This window comes from Paramisgurnus dabryanus, chromosome 1 (assembly GCF_030506205.2).
Source record: "Paramisgurnus dabryanus chromosome 1, PD_genome_1.1, whole genome shotgun sequence".
Lineage (NCBI taxonomy): Eukaryota > Metazoa > Chordata > Actinopteri > Cypriniformes > Cobitidae > Paramisgurnus > Paramisgurnus dabryanus.
In genome coordinates, this window is record NC_133337.1 from 56,819,438 (window position 1) to 56,836,642 (window position 17,205).

General features: G+C 37.6%; 2 protein-coding genes across 3 annotated transcripts; both read left to right on the top strand.

Annotated features, from left to right (window-relative positions):
- The first annotated feature begins 43 nt into the window (after positions 1 to 43).
- mgrn1a (mahogunin, ring finger 1a) lies at positions 44 to 11,006 on the top strand. 2 transcript variants are annotated; one of them, XM_065242497.2, is made up of 17 exons: positions 44 to 424; positions 709 to 827; positions 919 to 1,007; positions 2,476 to 2,622; positions 3,018 to 3,135; positions 3,273 to 3,336; positions 3,427 to 3,470; positions 4,253 to 4,300; positions 4,548 to 4,616; positions 4,742 to 4,901; positions 6,060 to 6,163; positions 6,973 to 7,178; positions 8,346 to 8,460; positions 8,786 to 8,831; positions 9,024 to 9,140; positions 9,889 to 9,931; positions 10,281 to 11,006. In XM_065242497.2, exons 1-16 carry the CDS (start codon positions 337 to 339, stop codon positions 9,924 to 9,926), a joined length of 1,572 nt encoding a protein of 523 aa, XP_065098569.1. In that variant the 5' UTR covers positions 44 to 336; the 3' UTR covers positions 9,927 to 9,931; positions 10,281 to 11,006. The 2 variants fall into 2 exon arrangements, with proteins under 2 accessions (XP_065098569.1, XP_065098568.1); XM_065242496.2 differs by lacking the exon at positions 9,889 to 9,931 and having other exon boundaries at positions 45 to 424.
- Positions 11,007 to 13,065: 2,059 nt separating this feature from the next.
- Positions 13,066 to 16,109, top strand: foxj1b (forkhead box J1b). Its single transcript, XM_065242822.1, has 3 exons — positions 13,066 to 13,350; positions 13,478 to 14,075; positions 14,638 to 16,109. Exons 2-3 carry the CDS (start codon positions 13,530 to 13,532, stop codon positions 15,433 to 15,435), a joined length of 1,344 nt encoding a protein of 447 aa, XP_065098894.1. The 5' UTR covers positions 13,066 to 13,350; positions 13,478 to 13,529; the 3' UTR covers positions 15,436 to 16,109.
- Positions 16,110 to 17,205: the final 1,096 nt, after the last annotated feature.

The window sequence follows — 17,205 nt, forward strand, 5'->3', positions numbered from 1 at the left end:
CCCATCATTCTTTGCGATCTGAAATCTAATCTCGCGAGATAATGGCTTACTCACAAGGGAGTCTTTTCTAACAATGTTGTTTATGTTTTTATTCTGTTAATGGATCGTTTGCATCGTTCTTTAGGACTTGTAAGTTAAAACAAGGCAATCTTTGTTTTGATAGGGATTCAAACGTCGACCCAGAAGTAATTTTCCTCCTCAGTAGTTTGTCTTCGTCAGAGATGGGAATGTATCCATAGCAGAGGAAACAAACGTTATCCAGCTAACTGTAACACTATCCAAACAAACCTTATTGTTTCACATATATCAGTCATAAACAGCTATTTACCTCCGAACATGGGCTCGATAATTAGCCGGAGAATTGGTGGAGTTGAAGACATCGATATTCAAGCGAATTCGGCGTACAGATATCCTCCAAAATCAGGTAAAATGTGACTTATGTAAAAGTCTCAATGCTGACTTCGTTAAGTTGGTTAAGTCTAATATAGTCTGTTATATAGGCGCTTGTTACATTACCAATTATTGGTGGTGTTTGTACCTTTTGTCCTGGTCTAGTAGTTTAGTTTTTGTATTTGATTTTAGAAAATGTTCACAGTAAATGCCATACTCTGATGCCCCTGTGTGACCTTATTCTGATGTGAACAAATCCACCCTAAATAATAATCTTTTCAATCCCAAATAATAACCATTTCAATTTCTTAACTACAGGAAATTATTTTACAAGTCATTTCTTCATGGGAGGAGAGAAGTTTGATACGCCACATCCTGAGGGATACCTTTTTGGTGAAAACATGGATTTAAATTACCTAGGCAACAGACCTGTGCAGGTGACCCACCTAATACAACTTTAAAACTGTCAACAGGCACCTCACATTATTCTCTCAGTTATGGTAAATCGACGTTTCTTCTTTTGTGTAGTTTCCCTATGTGACCCCTGCTCCACATGAACCTGTGAAGACATTGAGAAGTTTGGTGAACATTAGGAAGGATTCTTTACGACTTGTCAGGTAGTCTTCACATTGTGTTTTGAAAAGTCCTCTACTTTTTAGACAAAATGGATAGTTCCTCGATGTTGACTAAGCAATACCATGTTCCAGCTTTACTAAAAGACGTGGGATAGTTAGTATAGTGCGGGCATTATTTTCTATAAAAGTAGCTGGATATATTTATAAAAAATATTCTGTAAAACCTGTTTAGTTTAATTACATTTACAGTATTTATTCAATAATAAATATTCATTTTTGTTTTGGTATCTCAAACTTGTAAAATTTTCCATTCATACAAATGATCAGTTTAAGACAACTGTTAATGAAAAATTTTTGTTGAAATTATTAAATATTCAAAATAAGATACTTCTGCATTATTTTTTGTTTGAAACCTTTCCTATAAACAAATTTCACAAATATCAGTAGTTGCTGGGATGTTAGGATCAATTAAAACCTTTTAACTTTAATGTAATTGGTAGGTCTTTCTGTGTCAAGTGGTACAACCAAAGAAAAATAGAAAAACTGCTATTTTATCAAACACATTTTAATTGTATTTAAAAAAGTATATTTATGCATTTAATATCATCACAGGCAAAAACTTATGCCAGCTTATGTAGAAGTCAAATGTAAATTAGTCACAGGGGTCAGGTGGTGCAACTGGAAAGTCAGAGGGTGCAACTGCTATGAATGCCCCTAAGAAATAAAACATTCAGCTAATAATTCATCGGATGATTTTAGTTTTAAAGGGGACATTTCACAAGACTGTTTTAAGATGTTAAATAAATCTTTGGTGTCCCCATAGTACATAGTGATATTTTAGCTCAAAATACCCCATTGATAATTTGTTATAGCTTGTTAAAATTACCACTTTGTAGGTGTGATGGTTGTTTTTGGGTGTGTCCTTTTAAATGCAAATGAGCTGATCTCTGCACTAAATTGCAATACTGTGGTTGGAAAGTGCAGATTAAGGGGCGGTATTATCCCCTTCTGACATTACAAGGGGAGCCAAATGTCAATGACCTATTTTTTCACATGCTTGCAGAGAATGGTTTACCAAAACAATTTACTGGGTTGTTCTTTGTCACATTTTCTAACTGGTTGCAAGCACTGGGGACCCAATTATATCACTTAAACATGGAAAAAGTCAGATTTTCATGATATGTCCCCTTTAATAAATGCAAGCTAAGTTTGTCTTTAATTGTTAATTATGAATAAACTAATAATTATTATGACACAGGGAGCACATTAAAACTTATCTGGCAAATAGACAATGATTGGTTGTACCACCTGACATTTATTTTCAATGATTCAATAAAAATATTGTGATATTGTAAATGACACTTAATAAACACATGGTTCCTGACATAATAATATGCATTAAATCCTTATATGTTTTTAGGAGCTTGTTTTGTCATTGACCCCTGCATGTGTGTTTGGTTTTGCCAACCAGCACTTTATTCCATTACATACTATTATTTTTTATTTTCAGGTATAAGGATGATTCTGACAGCACACCGGATGACACAGGAGATCCTAGAGTCCTTTACGGAGTTGAATTCTGCTTTGATACTGATGCTAGAGTGGCTATTACACTGTACTGTCAGGCATTTGAGGAGTTTGCCAATGGAATGGCATTGTAAGTTTACTGAATAAAGATTCTGTATGATAATGCATGTTTCTAAATCAGTTGTTTTCACCAGTGCATATTGGGTGATTCACTTTTGTAAATACGTGAAAGGGGAAGTTAAGAAGATATGTAGAAACTAAAAGTTTTTTTTTTTTAAGATTGATAATCTCAGTTGCTTTCTAGTACCACTTGTGCTATTTGATCCCAGTGAAACTTAAGCCACTGGTATCTAGACAACAACTATCATGAATGGTACAGTGGTGTAATTAATGCTTGTTTTTTGTAAATACAGAAGATTGAGCCTCATTTTGTAATATCAGTGAAGAACTGTATTTGTGAGTAACTGAGACTTGCATGTATGCTTAGACCTGTTTGTGATAATCATTACAATTTTCTTCTTGAAGATACAGCCCCAAGAGCCCTTCAATGGTGTCTGAAACGGTCCATTATAAGAGAGGAATAAATCAACAATTTTCTCTGCCATCCTTCAAGATTGATTTCACCAAATGGAAGCCTGAGGAGGTGTGATTTTTTTTCTGTTTAAAGATGATAATATGACTGTAAACACTTATTTGCATCTGTTCCATCTCATCAAGGCTTATGTGATGTGATTTTAATGGTATTTAACATTTTAATTTTAAGTCAATGTATGTTTGCAGCTGAACTTTGATCTGGATAGAGGTGTTTTCCCTTTGGTGATCCAGGCAATAGTGGATGATGATGGTTGGCAAAACATTTTATGATTATAAAATACAGTAAATGTAGTAAATAACTGCATATTTTGGTCTTATAAAACATTTTTTTTTGTTACAGATGTCACAGGCCATGCACATGTTCTCTTGGCAGCTTTTGAAAGGGTGTGTATTTCTTTTTTTACATGTATTTCCGTGTTTTATCTTTTTTCTTTCTGCTTGAAGAATGTCAGCTAAGCAGAATGTTCAAAAGCATTAGGTCACATGCATTTAAAAAAAAGTAGAAATAGCTAACAACTCTCTGTTAAATCATTCTTTGCATTGAGTAAGTCATTAACCAGGGTTTAAGAGAAAGTTAAAATGATATTATATTGTTATTTACGGAATGTAGAAAGGTAAATAGATTTATCACAATTTAGTGTTACTGCAATAGGGGATAAAATATTTACAAAAAAAAACACATTTTATTTAGCACAATGATATTTAAAATGTATTTATTATTCAAACTTACATCATATTAGGAAAAAGTACTCTTGACATGTATTTGAACTCATGTTAATGACATTATCAAGTTCTCGGAGCACATAAACTTACCAATATAATAAACCAACATATAGGGCCGCTTTCCTGGACAGGGCTTAAGTTTAGTCTAAACTGCTTATTTGTGTATTGTTTTGTCTCAAGATGCTCACCTGAATGCTTTTTGTAAGGTATTTTTGTAAGGCATAATATAGCTAAGACCTAGTCCTGGTTTAATCTAAACCCTGTTTGGGGAAACTGCCCCTTAACTACTCATAATCATCATCCTTATTCATAGCACATGGATCAAATAATTTTTTTTTCTGATGCAGATGTGATATTAAAATTTTCAGAGTGACATCTGACCCTGTCAAATATATTAAAACTAAATATAGTGTTTTTCAAAGATTTATTTTCTTTTTAAACAGCACGTCGATGGCAGTTTCTCAGTGAAACCCTTAAAACAGAAGCAAATAGTAAGTATGTGTACTATGGGTCATCTTTCTTATTATTGAATGCAATGGTGTGTCATGCCTTGAAGCAACAAAACTGTCTGGTCTAGCAATGTATCTGTGATTTTGGCTGTGTGAATAATTAAGAGGCCCAAATTAGAAGCTACATCGCTTCATGAAAAGATCCTGATGCCTTTGATCTGTGCTGCGCTGCGGCTTTCCAAGTGCCAGTAATCCAGACTTCATTACATGTCACCTATTCATCCTTTAGGTGGATCGTGTGAGCTATCTGCTGCAGGAGATTTACGGCATTGAAAACAGGAACAATCAGGAAACAAAGGTAAATCGTGTCATTACAAGTGATCGAATTTAGATGCAAACACGATATTGCATATGTGATTGGTTCCTGATAATGCAATATGCGTCCTGCCATTTTCTGACTCTGATTGGACGTGATATTTTTAGTCCACAGAGGATGAGAACAGCGACAACAGCAGCGAGTGTGTGGTCTGTTTATCAGACATGCGTGACACGCTCATCCTTCCCTGCAGGCACCTGTGTCTGTGCAATACCTGTGCCGACACACTGCGTTACCAGGCCAACAACTGCCCTATCTGCAGACTCCGTAAGTGCTCGTGAATCAGTGCTTAAATGTGCTGCATTGTCCCTCTATTATTATTTAGATTTGTTCCTCCAAGCAATGCGAACATTTCAATTGGTATGGCTATGAAGATAAAAGATTTATTTATTCATTATTTAATACAGACTGATTTACTATTGTTTGTTCATTCCCCATTTTATTGATGTCTGTAATTGAATAGTCACTTAAACATTTTGCATATCATGCAACTGTCAAAGAACGCTGCCACCTGCTGGCGGTGTCTTGTATTATTTCACTATCATAAGTGCTATCAGTTGGCATTCCCATTCATCTCATTTCCAGTCACCCAAGCTGTAAATAACCCATCTCTTGTTAGCCACAGGAAAATTACATCCTGACAATGTTACTTTGCTGATGGCAACAAAAGCACAGACTTACTGACCCATGTTAAAGGTATAGTTCACCCAAAAATGAAAATTCTGTCATCATTTACTCACTCTCATGTTGTAACAAACCTGTATACATATATTTGTTCTGATGGAATATATTTTGAGGAATGTTTGTAACCAAACCGATCTGAGGCCCCATTGACTTTTATAGTAGAAAAAAGAGTACTATGGAAGTCAATGGGCCTCAGATTGGTTCGGTTACAAACATTCCTTAAAATATTTTCCTCCCTTGTTCATCAAAACAAATAAATGTATACAGGTTTGTTTGTAACAACATGAGAGTGAGTAAATGATGACACAATTTTAATTTTTGGTTGAACTATCCCTTTAACAAGCCAAAGTCTGTAGTGTCAAAAAGGTTTTCCATATGGACATCAGCTCCTTGATAAATATATATAAAAAATATCATATGTATAATAAAGTAAAATAATTTTCTTGCTAAAGAGCAGCTTTCACAGAACACCATAGTGTTTTCCTTGAACGTTGAGCATATTTTCCTGCTATAAATTTTTAGGAGAAATATGCTAATGAGACCGATCTACAACTACAGAAGAACTTTATAGTAAGAACGGGCAGTGATTTGCTTCAGCAGTAAGACCAGCTGTGTAAACATTGGTTCCCTTTTGTTACTGAATCTGGTAACATTTTAAGTGTCCATGTGAAGATCCAGCACCTGTGTTTGTTTATGCACGCTGCTCCTCACACAACCTTTATGTCTCCTTTCACTACCCAGCATTCAGGGCTCTGCTCCAGATTCGAGCTGTGAGAAAGAAAACGGCAAAAAGAGTTACTTTCAGCCCGGTGCTGCCCCAGAGCTCTGACCATACTGAGCATTCGGTAAAAGTTGCATGCATACTTTAATATGAACTCAAGTAAGATCATCAGTTAGAGAGTTGTCCCTTTTCTACTGTGTTGTCATAGTAGTTCTGATTTTGCACAGTCATGCTAGGCATTTGACTGGAATTGTCAATATTTTTGCATATTTTTTTATTAAGCTAAACATTTCAAAAAAGAGTTTGCTTTTAAATTATTAAACACGTGTAGGGGTGGTTTCCCGAACAGGGATTAGCTTAAGCCAGGACTAAACCTTGGTTTAATTAGGAAATATAACTAGTTTTAACAAACATGCCTTCTAAAAACATTATTTGTGTGCATTTTTAGGCAAAACAAAGGGCACTGATGTATTTTAAGATATCTCGGTGCATTTGTTTTTAATTTGGACAGCTCTTACATTTATTTTATGTCTGGGAAACCACCCCATATTGTTCTAAAGTAAGATTAAATGCCTTCAGACACTTTTTGTTGGCAGTTGATTGTGCCAAACATATCAGTGGTTACATTCCTGGGACACTTGTTGGCACATAAGGAGAGCTGAGCTAAAAATGATCTTGGGACCAGTTTAATAAAAAGTACAAAAACCTTGGGACTTGTTTTTAATTTAATTCATACATTGCACACAGACGGACAGCGTTCAAATATGCTCCGGTGCCTTTGTGTGTATGTATAATGCCTTGCCTTTGTTTATAAGTAAATATGTAAAATAGCTTTGGTGCCAAAGCTTTATTTTGACAGTCCTGTTGAATAAAGTGAAGAATCCTTTTGCAAGAAGTCAGATTCTTGCTAACCGCATTCGCTTTGAATCTTAGAATGCTGACAATATCCCACCTGGCTATGAGCCTATTTCTCTTCTGGAGGCCCTGAATGGGGTGCAGCCGATGTCTCCTTCCATCCCATCAGCACCTCTGTATGAGGAGATCCAGTTTTCGGGGGAGATGGGAGATCCGCTGACCGGGCGGCAGCAGAGCATGGACACTGCATCAATTGAGGGCAAAGGCAGCAAGTCACCAGATAGGTAAGTTCAATAGTTAGAAGCTTTTAGGTTTTATACTGGATAAAAGTGGTTAAGTAAACATTGATTAGATAATAATCCCTCAGGAATCCATCTGTGATGCCACTTAAAGGGTCCCTTCACTTTTTTTAAATATGCTAATTTTCCAGCTCCCCTAGTGTTAAACATCTGATTCTTACAGTTTTGGAATCCATTCCAGGGTTTCCCGCAGAAAATTTGTTAGTTAAGGTGGTAGGGTTGTGCAGGTGGGCGGGCCGGGGCGTGCCAATCAAAGGGGCGGGGCGCACGCATCATGATGAAAATATTTTTATTTGAATCACTCAAATAAAACTCAATTTTGAAGAAACTATGACAGAAAATTAGCAAATACTAGATTATTAATGAATTAAATGTTTTGTCAAAAGGCTAGTTATCCTCCAGACATTGACGGACCATGTCTTTCTCTCATTTCGGCCATGTGGCACGTGCCTGCTCGCAGTGTGAACGTGTCCATGCTATTCTCCGAGATGCACTTGACGGCCTTTTGTGCAGCAAATTTTTTTTTGGGACGACCTTGTTAAGGTGGTAGGGTATCCCAGGTTAGGTGGGCCGCCCGAACTGAAAAATGCTGCGGGAAACCCTGCATTCAGCTGATCACAGTGTCTGGCGCTAGCACTTTTAGCATAGCTTAGCACAATCCATAGAATCTGATTAGACCATTAGCATCCGCCTAAAAATAACCAAAAAGTTTGATATTTTTCCTATTTAAAACTTGACTCTTTTGTAGTTACATTGTGTAATAAGACCGAAAGAAAATTAAAAGTTGCGATTTTCTAGGCCGATATGGCTAAGAACTATGCTCATGTAAGATGGCTGCAGGGGGCGCAATGATATTATGCACTGCCCGAAAATAGTCCCCGTAGTAATTTTCAATGGCAGCGAACTATTTTCGGGCAGTGCGAAATATTTTTCTAGGCGCGATGCTAATAGTTTTATCAGATTCTATGGATTGTGCTAAGCTATGCTAAAAGTGGTACAGACAGACCCGGAGATCAGCTGAATGGATTCCAAAACTGTAAGAATCAAATGTTTAACTAGGGGAGCTGGAAATGAGCATATTTTCAAAAAAAGTGGAGTGTCCCTTTAAGCACTATTAAAATACATGCATTTATCGGTAGTTTTGTGTTGCAGTTCTGCACGTTCTCCATCATCTCCCATACAAGAGGAAGAGGATGAAGAGAGGCTGTCGGAGCTCTCAGATGCCCAGCCTCGGGCAGTTCTGCCATGCTGCCTGACTCCCACTGAGGTCAGCTGCTTTTTATTCTTACATTTAAGGCATTTTCAAAGTAGTTTATTAAGGTTGGTTATAAAATGACCCCCCGCACAGAGTAAACACTACCATACAGTACTTTCCTAAAAATTTGTCCAATGCAAATCTGAGAAAAAGCATTATGTTATGTAGTATGGATGAGCTCATCGTCTAATGGGATAGTTTGCATCGACATGTGTTTTTACATGGTTGCACGTCATTGGTAAAGAAATGCAAACTAGTAAAGAATCTACACAGTTTTATCTGTCCATCATTTCTAATTATCTGTTAAAAATAGTTCATCCGCTTTTATTTCCGTAAGACAACTCTAGAGGGCGTGTCCGCCAAACCTGGCTTCCCAAATTCAGGTGAGCAAACTCTATTTATGTAAACCTGTGGTAACAATGTAGCCACTCATCAGATAACATAGCTATGGAAACTTTGTAAAGTTGAAGTGTAAAATATTTGAATGAATATGTTCTGCTTCGGTTGTATGTTGCTGTATTGTATTATCAGTGATAAAGTAAACCGTGCTTATTATCTGACCTATGTGTTAACAGGTTCAGAGAGCAGATCGTTGGGTGTGTCAGTGAGTGAAATCCTACAAGACTGCCACAGTGAGCGCAGCAGTTTGAGCCGTACAGAAAGTGACCCTTCAGCAGATTTGGCCCTGCCTGGTGAGCCTCTTAACACGCACTCGGTACCACACAATCCTAACCCTCCCCAGTAAATCTGAGTCTGCCAAAATGCATCTTTTCTTTTATAGTCCTTTACGTACATTTCGGCTTTTGTGTCTGAATTAAACCTGTCTATGTTGACTTTGAGAAAATGCAAATCTAACGAGCAGTGATGAAGCAAGCAAATTTTTCAGCATGTTTGGCTGAACTGATGCAGTCTGTTGTGTAAACCTTCTATGTTTGTTATTGGTGCTTCTCTCAGCACATTTAAATATGGGGCTTATCTTTAAATGCACATTTTTAGTCCGCATTTCTTTCTCTATAATGTGCTTTCTTCACCCTTGTAATTGCAATAACATTTTTTTTTTTTATTAAGAATAACTTAACTTTTTTTAGTATCCCTTTAAGTTTGTTATTTGTAGCATGATGGATTATTAGATATTCTTACGACACACATGCAAATAAATTGCTTCATACTAGAATATTGCCAAAACTAAAAGATATAAGTGCCAGTAAAAGGTGTTTTGGATACATGTTGCCTTTGCTATACATTAATGTAGTATTCAGAATAAATTATTGCATTTCGTTGTCTTTGTTTTGGCTTTCAATTTTCGGATCATATTTTCACACCCTTATCTCTTAGCTGTGTGTTGATGCATGTGTCTAATCCTGTACTGTCTTGTAACCATCTCTCTCTTTCTTTCTTTTTCTGTAACTCTTAACTCTGCTTTGCTCTTAACACACACAGCATCTGAGTCATGGTCCACAGCTGTAGAGGAATGTTGACTCTGGTAGGTTACCTGTGTCATTTAATAATTCACTATTTCACAATCTTATTGATTTCCAGTGACTTTATAAGAGTAAACTCACATGCAACACAATGACTGTACACTGTCCTCTTCTTATTCTTTTATGTATGATTGATGATTTCTTTAGCTGTTGAATAAAAACTAATATTTATTGTATGTATAGGCAATCCCCTCGCTCAAATAGAGTTCTGCAATGCCAAGGTCAGGGCCAGGGGTACATATCATGATTCCCAGTAGGCACATACAGTGTACTTGATACTACATGCAAAATGTGTGAGGTGATATTAGTAGTTTTTTGTATTTCTCTGAGCATATTCTCACCCGTCTTTAGGGTCATCAGGGTCCACCGAAAGCCTGAAGAGTCAGAGCACCAACAGCTCCAGTCAGCCCTTGCTCTGCCTCCCCAGCACACTGCACATGGAAGATGAGCGTCTCACTCCATAATGACCAAGCCGTTCTTTCATTCCCCCCAGTTCTCTGTTTTCATCCCAGAGGATTGTTGTTCAATGAAGCGATCAAATCAAGTACCACAATCAAAGTCTCATGCTGATGTGTTCAAAACATTTCTATGTAAAGTAGAAATCTGTAACAGACAATACAAATGTTTAGCACGGTAGCTTTAAGAAAACTTCATAAAGATGAGATTTTTAAGACTGTAATAACTTTTAGCTTAACAGTGCACTGCTTTAATGTTTCAAATTCATTTCTGCATGTTCTTGTTTTATGACTGCGTGATGGAAAGTTTTTATCGTTTGTATAACCAGCAAATGTACACTAAATGCATCAGATTTTGACACTATATAATCATGTACCCAAGTAATCACGTATGTCGGTATCTTATATAATTTGTTTGTGCCTTACAGTAGTGTGTGGCTGTTTTTCCTTCCTTTGAAATATACATACATGATGGGTAGTTTTTAGATGGATTTGCCATCATTTACAGCAACATATCTGATGCTTTTTAGTGAATCACTGCTGCTTATCTACGTCAGGCACCTTAAAAGTAATGTATATTTGTATGTAGTTAAATCATTTTATCATAAAGTTTTGTGCTCTATATGCGTCACTATTGTCATTTCTTTTAATGATTGATAATTCTGTTTTTCTAAACTGTTTTGTTTTCATAATCGATTAGATCAACTTACAACATTCACGTTTTGGAAACACAAATAAATAATATGTACATGGGCAAAAAAACTTTGGATTTAAACACTAAAGTATAACAATGTTTAGCAACCAGGGGGACGAGGCCCACTAGGGGGCCTCGAGATGACTTAAAAATATTTTAAATTAGACTAAGCCATAGCGTGCATAGGCATGGCATCAACAAGAAAAGAAAAAAGCTAAAACTAAAAACTGAGTTATTTTATAACACAAACACGAATCTAGTTATGCCAAGCTATAGAATATTTTATTGGGTAAAAATTCTGAGTGTGGGAAATCTAGGCTTGATTTCACAGACGAATATTCTGGACAATGGGTGGAATTCGAAGTAAAAAAAACTTATAGGGATAATTCACCCATTTTCTCATCATCATGTTCTAAACCTGCATGAATTTCTTTTTTCTGATAAACACAAAAGAAGATATTTTGATAAATTATGGTAAGCACATCGGTGAGTGTAACCATTGACTTCCAAAGTAGGATAATAATATTGTGAAAGTACTGTGATAATAAATGAAGATATTTTGATAAATGATGGTAAGCACACAGTTGACGATACCCATTGAATTCCATCGTATTTGTTTTTCCTACTATGGAAGTCAATGGTTACAATCAGCTGTGTGCTAACCATCATTTAACCAAATATCTTCTTTTGTGTTCATTGGAGAAAGAAATATACAGGTTTAGAGATAAAAATATTTTTAATGAACTATCCCTTTAAAGGGATAGTTCACTTTAAAATGAAAATGTTGTCATCATTTACTCATCCTCATGTTGTTCTAAACCTGTATGAATTTCTTTTTTCTGATGAACACAAAAGAAGATAATTTGAGAAATTATGGTAAACACACAGCAGTAAGTGACCATAGACTTCCATAGTAGGAAAAAAATATTTTGGAAGTGTTGCGATAAATGATGAAGAAAATATTTTGATAAATAATGATAAGTACACAGTTGACGGTACCCATTAAATTCCATCATATTATTTTATTCCTACTATGGAAGTCTAAGGTCACTTACTGCTGTGTGTTTACCATCATTTCTCAAAATATCTTCTTTGGTGTTTATCAGTAAAAAGAAATTCATACAGGTTTAGAACAACATGAGGATGAGTAAATGATGACAGAATTTTCATTTTAAAGTGAACTATCCCTCTAATGTCCACTGATGTAGGGACCATGTATTGCCAAATGATGGCGGTACATCCACTGTTTTCAAAATACGCTCATTCACATTTGGTTAACTTGCATCATTTGTCCTTTTCTTTAATTTTTCCTACTTAAATTTAGCTCAAAACTTTGTTTTGGCCTGCTGCGATAATTTCTATATATTATACAGTGTGGTTTTCTACACACAAGATATACGTTTTCACTATATGAAATGAGAGGGAACAGGTGTCTATAGGCGGGATGAGTGGCGCGTTTCTCACATAGCTCGTCACTGTTTTCATTTGTGCGCCTTTCCTCTGGTGTTGGCGCGCGCATACTACATTACTAACAGCTTTTCAACGACATATTTCCGGTAGCAGACCTAAAAAAGAAGCGGAATGTGTCAAGAAAAACACAAAAGGATGAAAAAGTAAAGATAATTATAGTTAAAAAAAATGTTTTGAGTTGTTATAAGTGTACTGGTTGGTATTAACTGTTTCATTCATGGGACGTTATAAATGCTTTCTGAAAATAAACATACACAACGGAATATATTTGCTGAAGAAACCTGTCACATTTCGCGTGGATGTGTGTTTGTATAGCAAGCAGTCCTCTTAGACTTTATGCTGCGCTACACAGACTAAAAATGACTTCAAAGTGCCGCGAGTGCGACTCGAAAGCTTCGCGCTCTCGCGGTACTTTGATGTCATAGGGCATTCGGTCTGCGCAGCGCCGCTTGAAGTCAAACTCTGAAGCCCTCAGCCAATCACAGAGCGTCAACATTTAAAGGGCTATTAAGAAACAGCCAAAACGCAGGAGCGCAAAACCTACATCTCATTTCTTCAATTCAATCGCCTGCTGTACGAAACCACCTTGGATACTTAAGCGTGTTTCTAAATGACTTTCTTTCTCTGAAACGGGAGTGGAATGATACTTTACTCAGCTTATTTGCAGATCATGACCATTTTTGTGGATGCGCTCGTGCTGCACTTGTTGCGCTGAGGCGAACATCAGAATCTAACGGACTGATATTTAAAGATCGGCGCACTGACATCGTTAAAAGATCATCGGTACATTTTAGTTTACCAGGTATGCATTTACATTGGTAAATCTAATTAGCTTATTTTGGAAAAATATTTTTTAGACACTTAACGGTTAAACATTTCTTGTCCGTTTATTTTCGAACGCTCACGTAACGTGTCTACACATTTTACAGACCCTTTCCTGAAAACTCGAATTAAAAGGGGACATCCAAGTTTCACCCAAAGATGCCCGTGTTAATGAGTCCCGAGATAGCGAACAAATTCAAAGAGAAATGGATGATGCTTCACCCGGAGGATCAGGACAACGTCAGCGGCTCCATTCATTTTGACGACAGTCTCACAAGTCTGCACTGGCTGCAGAACTTCTCCATCCTGAGTGCCAGTCCGGACAGGACTCCCACCTGCCATCCCCAACACCTTTTCTATCACAAAAACCAGCTGGGGGGAACGGACTCACCCTCGAGTCCACCTGCCGGAGATACCGCGGCCACGGGGATGCCACAGACACCCGGGAATCCCACAACCTCCTGCAGCAGTCTGGCCAATGCGTACGTCCACCAACAAGCAGGACACTACATAACGGGGCAAACAAATCCGTCCGAGGAGATAGACTATAAAACAAACCGCCACGTGAAGCCACCTTATTCATATGCCACGCTGATTTGCATGGCAATGCAAGCTAGTAACAAAACCAAAATCACTCTTTCAGCCATATACAGCTGGATCACAGAGAACTTCTGCTATTACAGATACGCAGAGCCAAGCTGGCAGGTAAGATCACAGCTTTTTTCAGCCAAGATACATTATGTTTACGCCACATGTAACAGGTGCAACAGGTGTACTGACCATGCAGTTTAACTGGATGCTCAGTTTTTGATCCATGATCTGTAAACAGATCAACCACACTACCATCATCATGCCAAAACTGCACTTATCTAAGATATGTTGATATACTTAGCGTAAAAATACCCTGATGATGAAAACTGAGACCACTAAACCCAAGAGCACAAGGTTTCCTGAGACCTCACTCCATAATGAGTGATCCTTATGGGAGCCCCTGATCATGTGAAACAAGGAGTGCTGAATTACTAGAGATCCTTATTCTCCACATTTCTTCTGCTGTACACGCAACATTCCCCTCCCCCTATTGTATCTCTATGCACAGTGAGCTAATGAAATAGGACACCTCTACCTGCTGCACAATGGGATTTTATAGGAGCCTTTTATGTGTTGCTTACTTCTACGTCTGGACCTTATAGCATTTATAGTACAATTTACTAATTGTAATTACCTTTGCACATCAACTAACTCGCTGATTTTGCTTTACTTTCAGAATTCAATCCGCCACAATTTGTCTCTGAACAAGTGCTTCATGAAGGTGCCCAGACAGAAGGATGAGCCAGGAAAGGGAGGCTTTTGGCAGATCGACCCCCAGTACGCTGACATGTTTGTCAATGGCGTTTTCAAACGCCGGCGAATGCCTGCCACACACTTCAATACCCAGAGACAGAGCAAAATGCTATCCTCCTCCAGCTCCTCTTTAGGCTCCCAGTGCAACCAAACCGGCCAACAAATGGGAATGGGCCACTTCCAAGGAAACAAACGCAAACAGGTCTTCCCCAAACGAGCAAGCAAGCTTGCCAGAGTCTCCAAGTCCCCTCTTTTAACCACAGAGATCAAAACATCAGACGTACTGAGAGGTGATTTCGACCTGGCCTCTGTTTTTGATGATGTGCTCAGTGGGAATGACAGCACATTCGAGGATCTGGATATCAACACAGCCCTGAACTCGTTGGGGTGTGAGATGGACCTATCTGCACAGAACCAGCACGGGCCTGGCTACAGCAACGAGGACGAGCAGGCTTGTGCTTACCTAGAGGCGAATGGCATGATGGGATGCAACATGGAGGACTTTCACCACCAGCAGCATCACCAGCAGGTGCAGGTTCATCCGCAATATTACGAAGGAACGACTCTGTTCTCGGATCAGGTTCAGCAGCATCAGCAGCACCCCTGGGAGATAAAAGAGGAAGTCCAACCCATCCCAATTTCCTTGGATCACGGCTATGGCATCTGCGAGGGATTCCTTTCGGAGATGCAACTGTGGGAGAGAGCAGAGTCATATCTGTGAATTTATTATTGGAAAAACTCTCTGATGAATATGCACTGTCTTTGCTGGTCTGAAGACCTGTTGACTTTTGTTTTGCTACATTAGCATAATGAATTATTAAAGATATGAAAAGTTATATGTAATTATTCTTTGTACTTCTTTTTTGCATTTTTAAAGAACTTATATACCAATTCATTTATAATCAACCTTGATTCTTTGTTGGAAATTTCTTAAGATGCAGATAAATATTGTTGTGGGACAAATCTATAGTTATTTAGGGTAGTGACATTTTGGTCCTGTACTGATTAATTGATCTAATATATTCATTTTAGCTGACCTGATATTTTATGTCATGCTATGTAAGTCTAACAGAAAATAAATACAAATTAGATATTCGAGGGAAAAGGGATGCAACAGGCCAAAGTGCTTCACAATATCATTTTCAGAGAAAAAAATTCAGCACAAGCACTTTGAAACATTAGCTCAGTTTGTTGCCCAGTGATTTAGCCTTATAATTTATTTTCTCTCTTTTACGATGATCTTCAATGAGAGTGAAAAGTGTCCCTTAAGATGTCTCATATGTTTCAAAATGCAACACTTGTGGGAGGCAATTTCACATGGCGATGACTGTTCTGGAAGTGTACTTGTATTCTTAATTCTTTGAAAAATGAACATGCAACTTCAAATATATTCTGTTTTTAATAAAAAGATCAAACATAATTACAACTGGTTTTCAGCTTGTTGCTTTTTACATTTCACATGTAATGCATACTTTACTACAAAAGCTATAACTATACAAAATATAGATTATATGTACAAACTAGTTACTATATATGTATATTTTATATATAGCTATAAAGCTATAAACTAGTTTATACATAGCTATATACTATACACTCACCTAAAGGATTATTAGGAACACCTGTTCAATTTCTTATTAATGCAATTATCTAATCAACCAATCACATGGCAGTTGCTTCAATGCATTTAGGGGTGTGGTCCTGGTCAAGACAATCAAGGCTACAACAGCAGAAGACCCCAACGAGTACCACTCATCTCCACTACAAATAGGAAATAGAGGCTACAATTTGCATGAGCTCACCAAAATTGGACAGTTGAAGACTGGAAAAATTTTGCCTGGTCTGATGAGTCTCGATTTCTGTTGAGACATTCAGATGGTAGAGTCAGAATTTGGCGTAAACAGAATAAGAACATGGATCCATCATGCCTTGTTACCACTGTGCAGGCTGGTGGTGGTGGTGTAATGGTGTGGCGGATGTTTTCTTGGCACACTTTAGGCCCCTTAGTGCCAACTGGGCATCGTTTAAATGCCATGACTTACCTGAGCATTGTTTCTGACCATGACCATCCCTTTATGACCACCATGTACCCATCCTCTGATGGCTACTTCCAGCAGGATAATGCACCATGTCACAATGCTTGAATCATTTCAAATTGGTTTCTTGAACATGACAATGAGTTCACTGTACTAAAATGGCCTCCACAGTCACCAGATCTCAACCCAATAGAGCATCTTTGGGATGTGGTGGAACGGGAGCTTTTGCCCTGAATGTGCAAATCTCCATCAACTGCAAAACGCTATCCTATCAATATGGGCCAACATTTCTAAAGAATGCTTTCAGCACCTTGTTGAATCAATGCCATGTAGAATTAAGGCTGTTCTTAAGGTAAAAGGGGGTCAAACACAGTATTAGTATGGTGTTCCTAATAATCCTTTAGGTGAGTGTATTTTCTATATAGCTGATTACAGAAAAATTCTGCATTCTCTTT

Coding starts and splice junctions, on each gene's coding strand:
- mgrn1a (XM_065242496.2), top strand. CDS start 337: ATGGGCTCGATAATTAGCCGGAGAATTGGTGGAGTTGAAGACATCGAT. Junction 425..708: donor CAGATATCCTCCAAAATCAG/GTAAAATGTGAC, acceptor TCTTAACTACAG/GAAATTATTTTACAAGTCAT. Junction 6,164..6,972: donor CTGACCATACTGAGCATTCG/GTAAAAGTTGCA, acceptor TTTGAATCTTAG/AATGCTGACAATATCCCACC.
- foxj1b (XM_065242822.1), top strand. CDS start 13,530: ATGCCCGTGTTAATGAGTCCCGAGATAGCGAACAAATTCAAAGAGAAA. Junction 14,076..14,637: donor ACGCAGAGCCAAGCTGGCAG/GTAAGATCACAG, acceptor CTTTACTTTCAG/AATTCAATCCGCCACAATTT.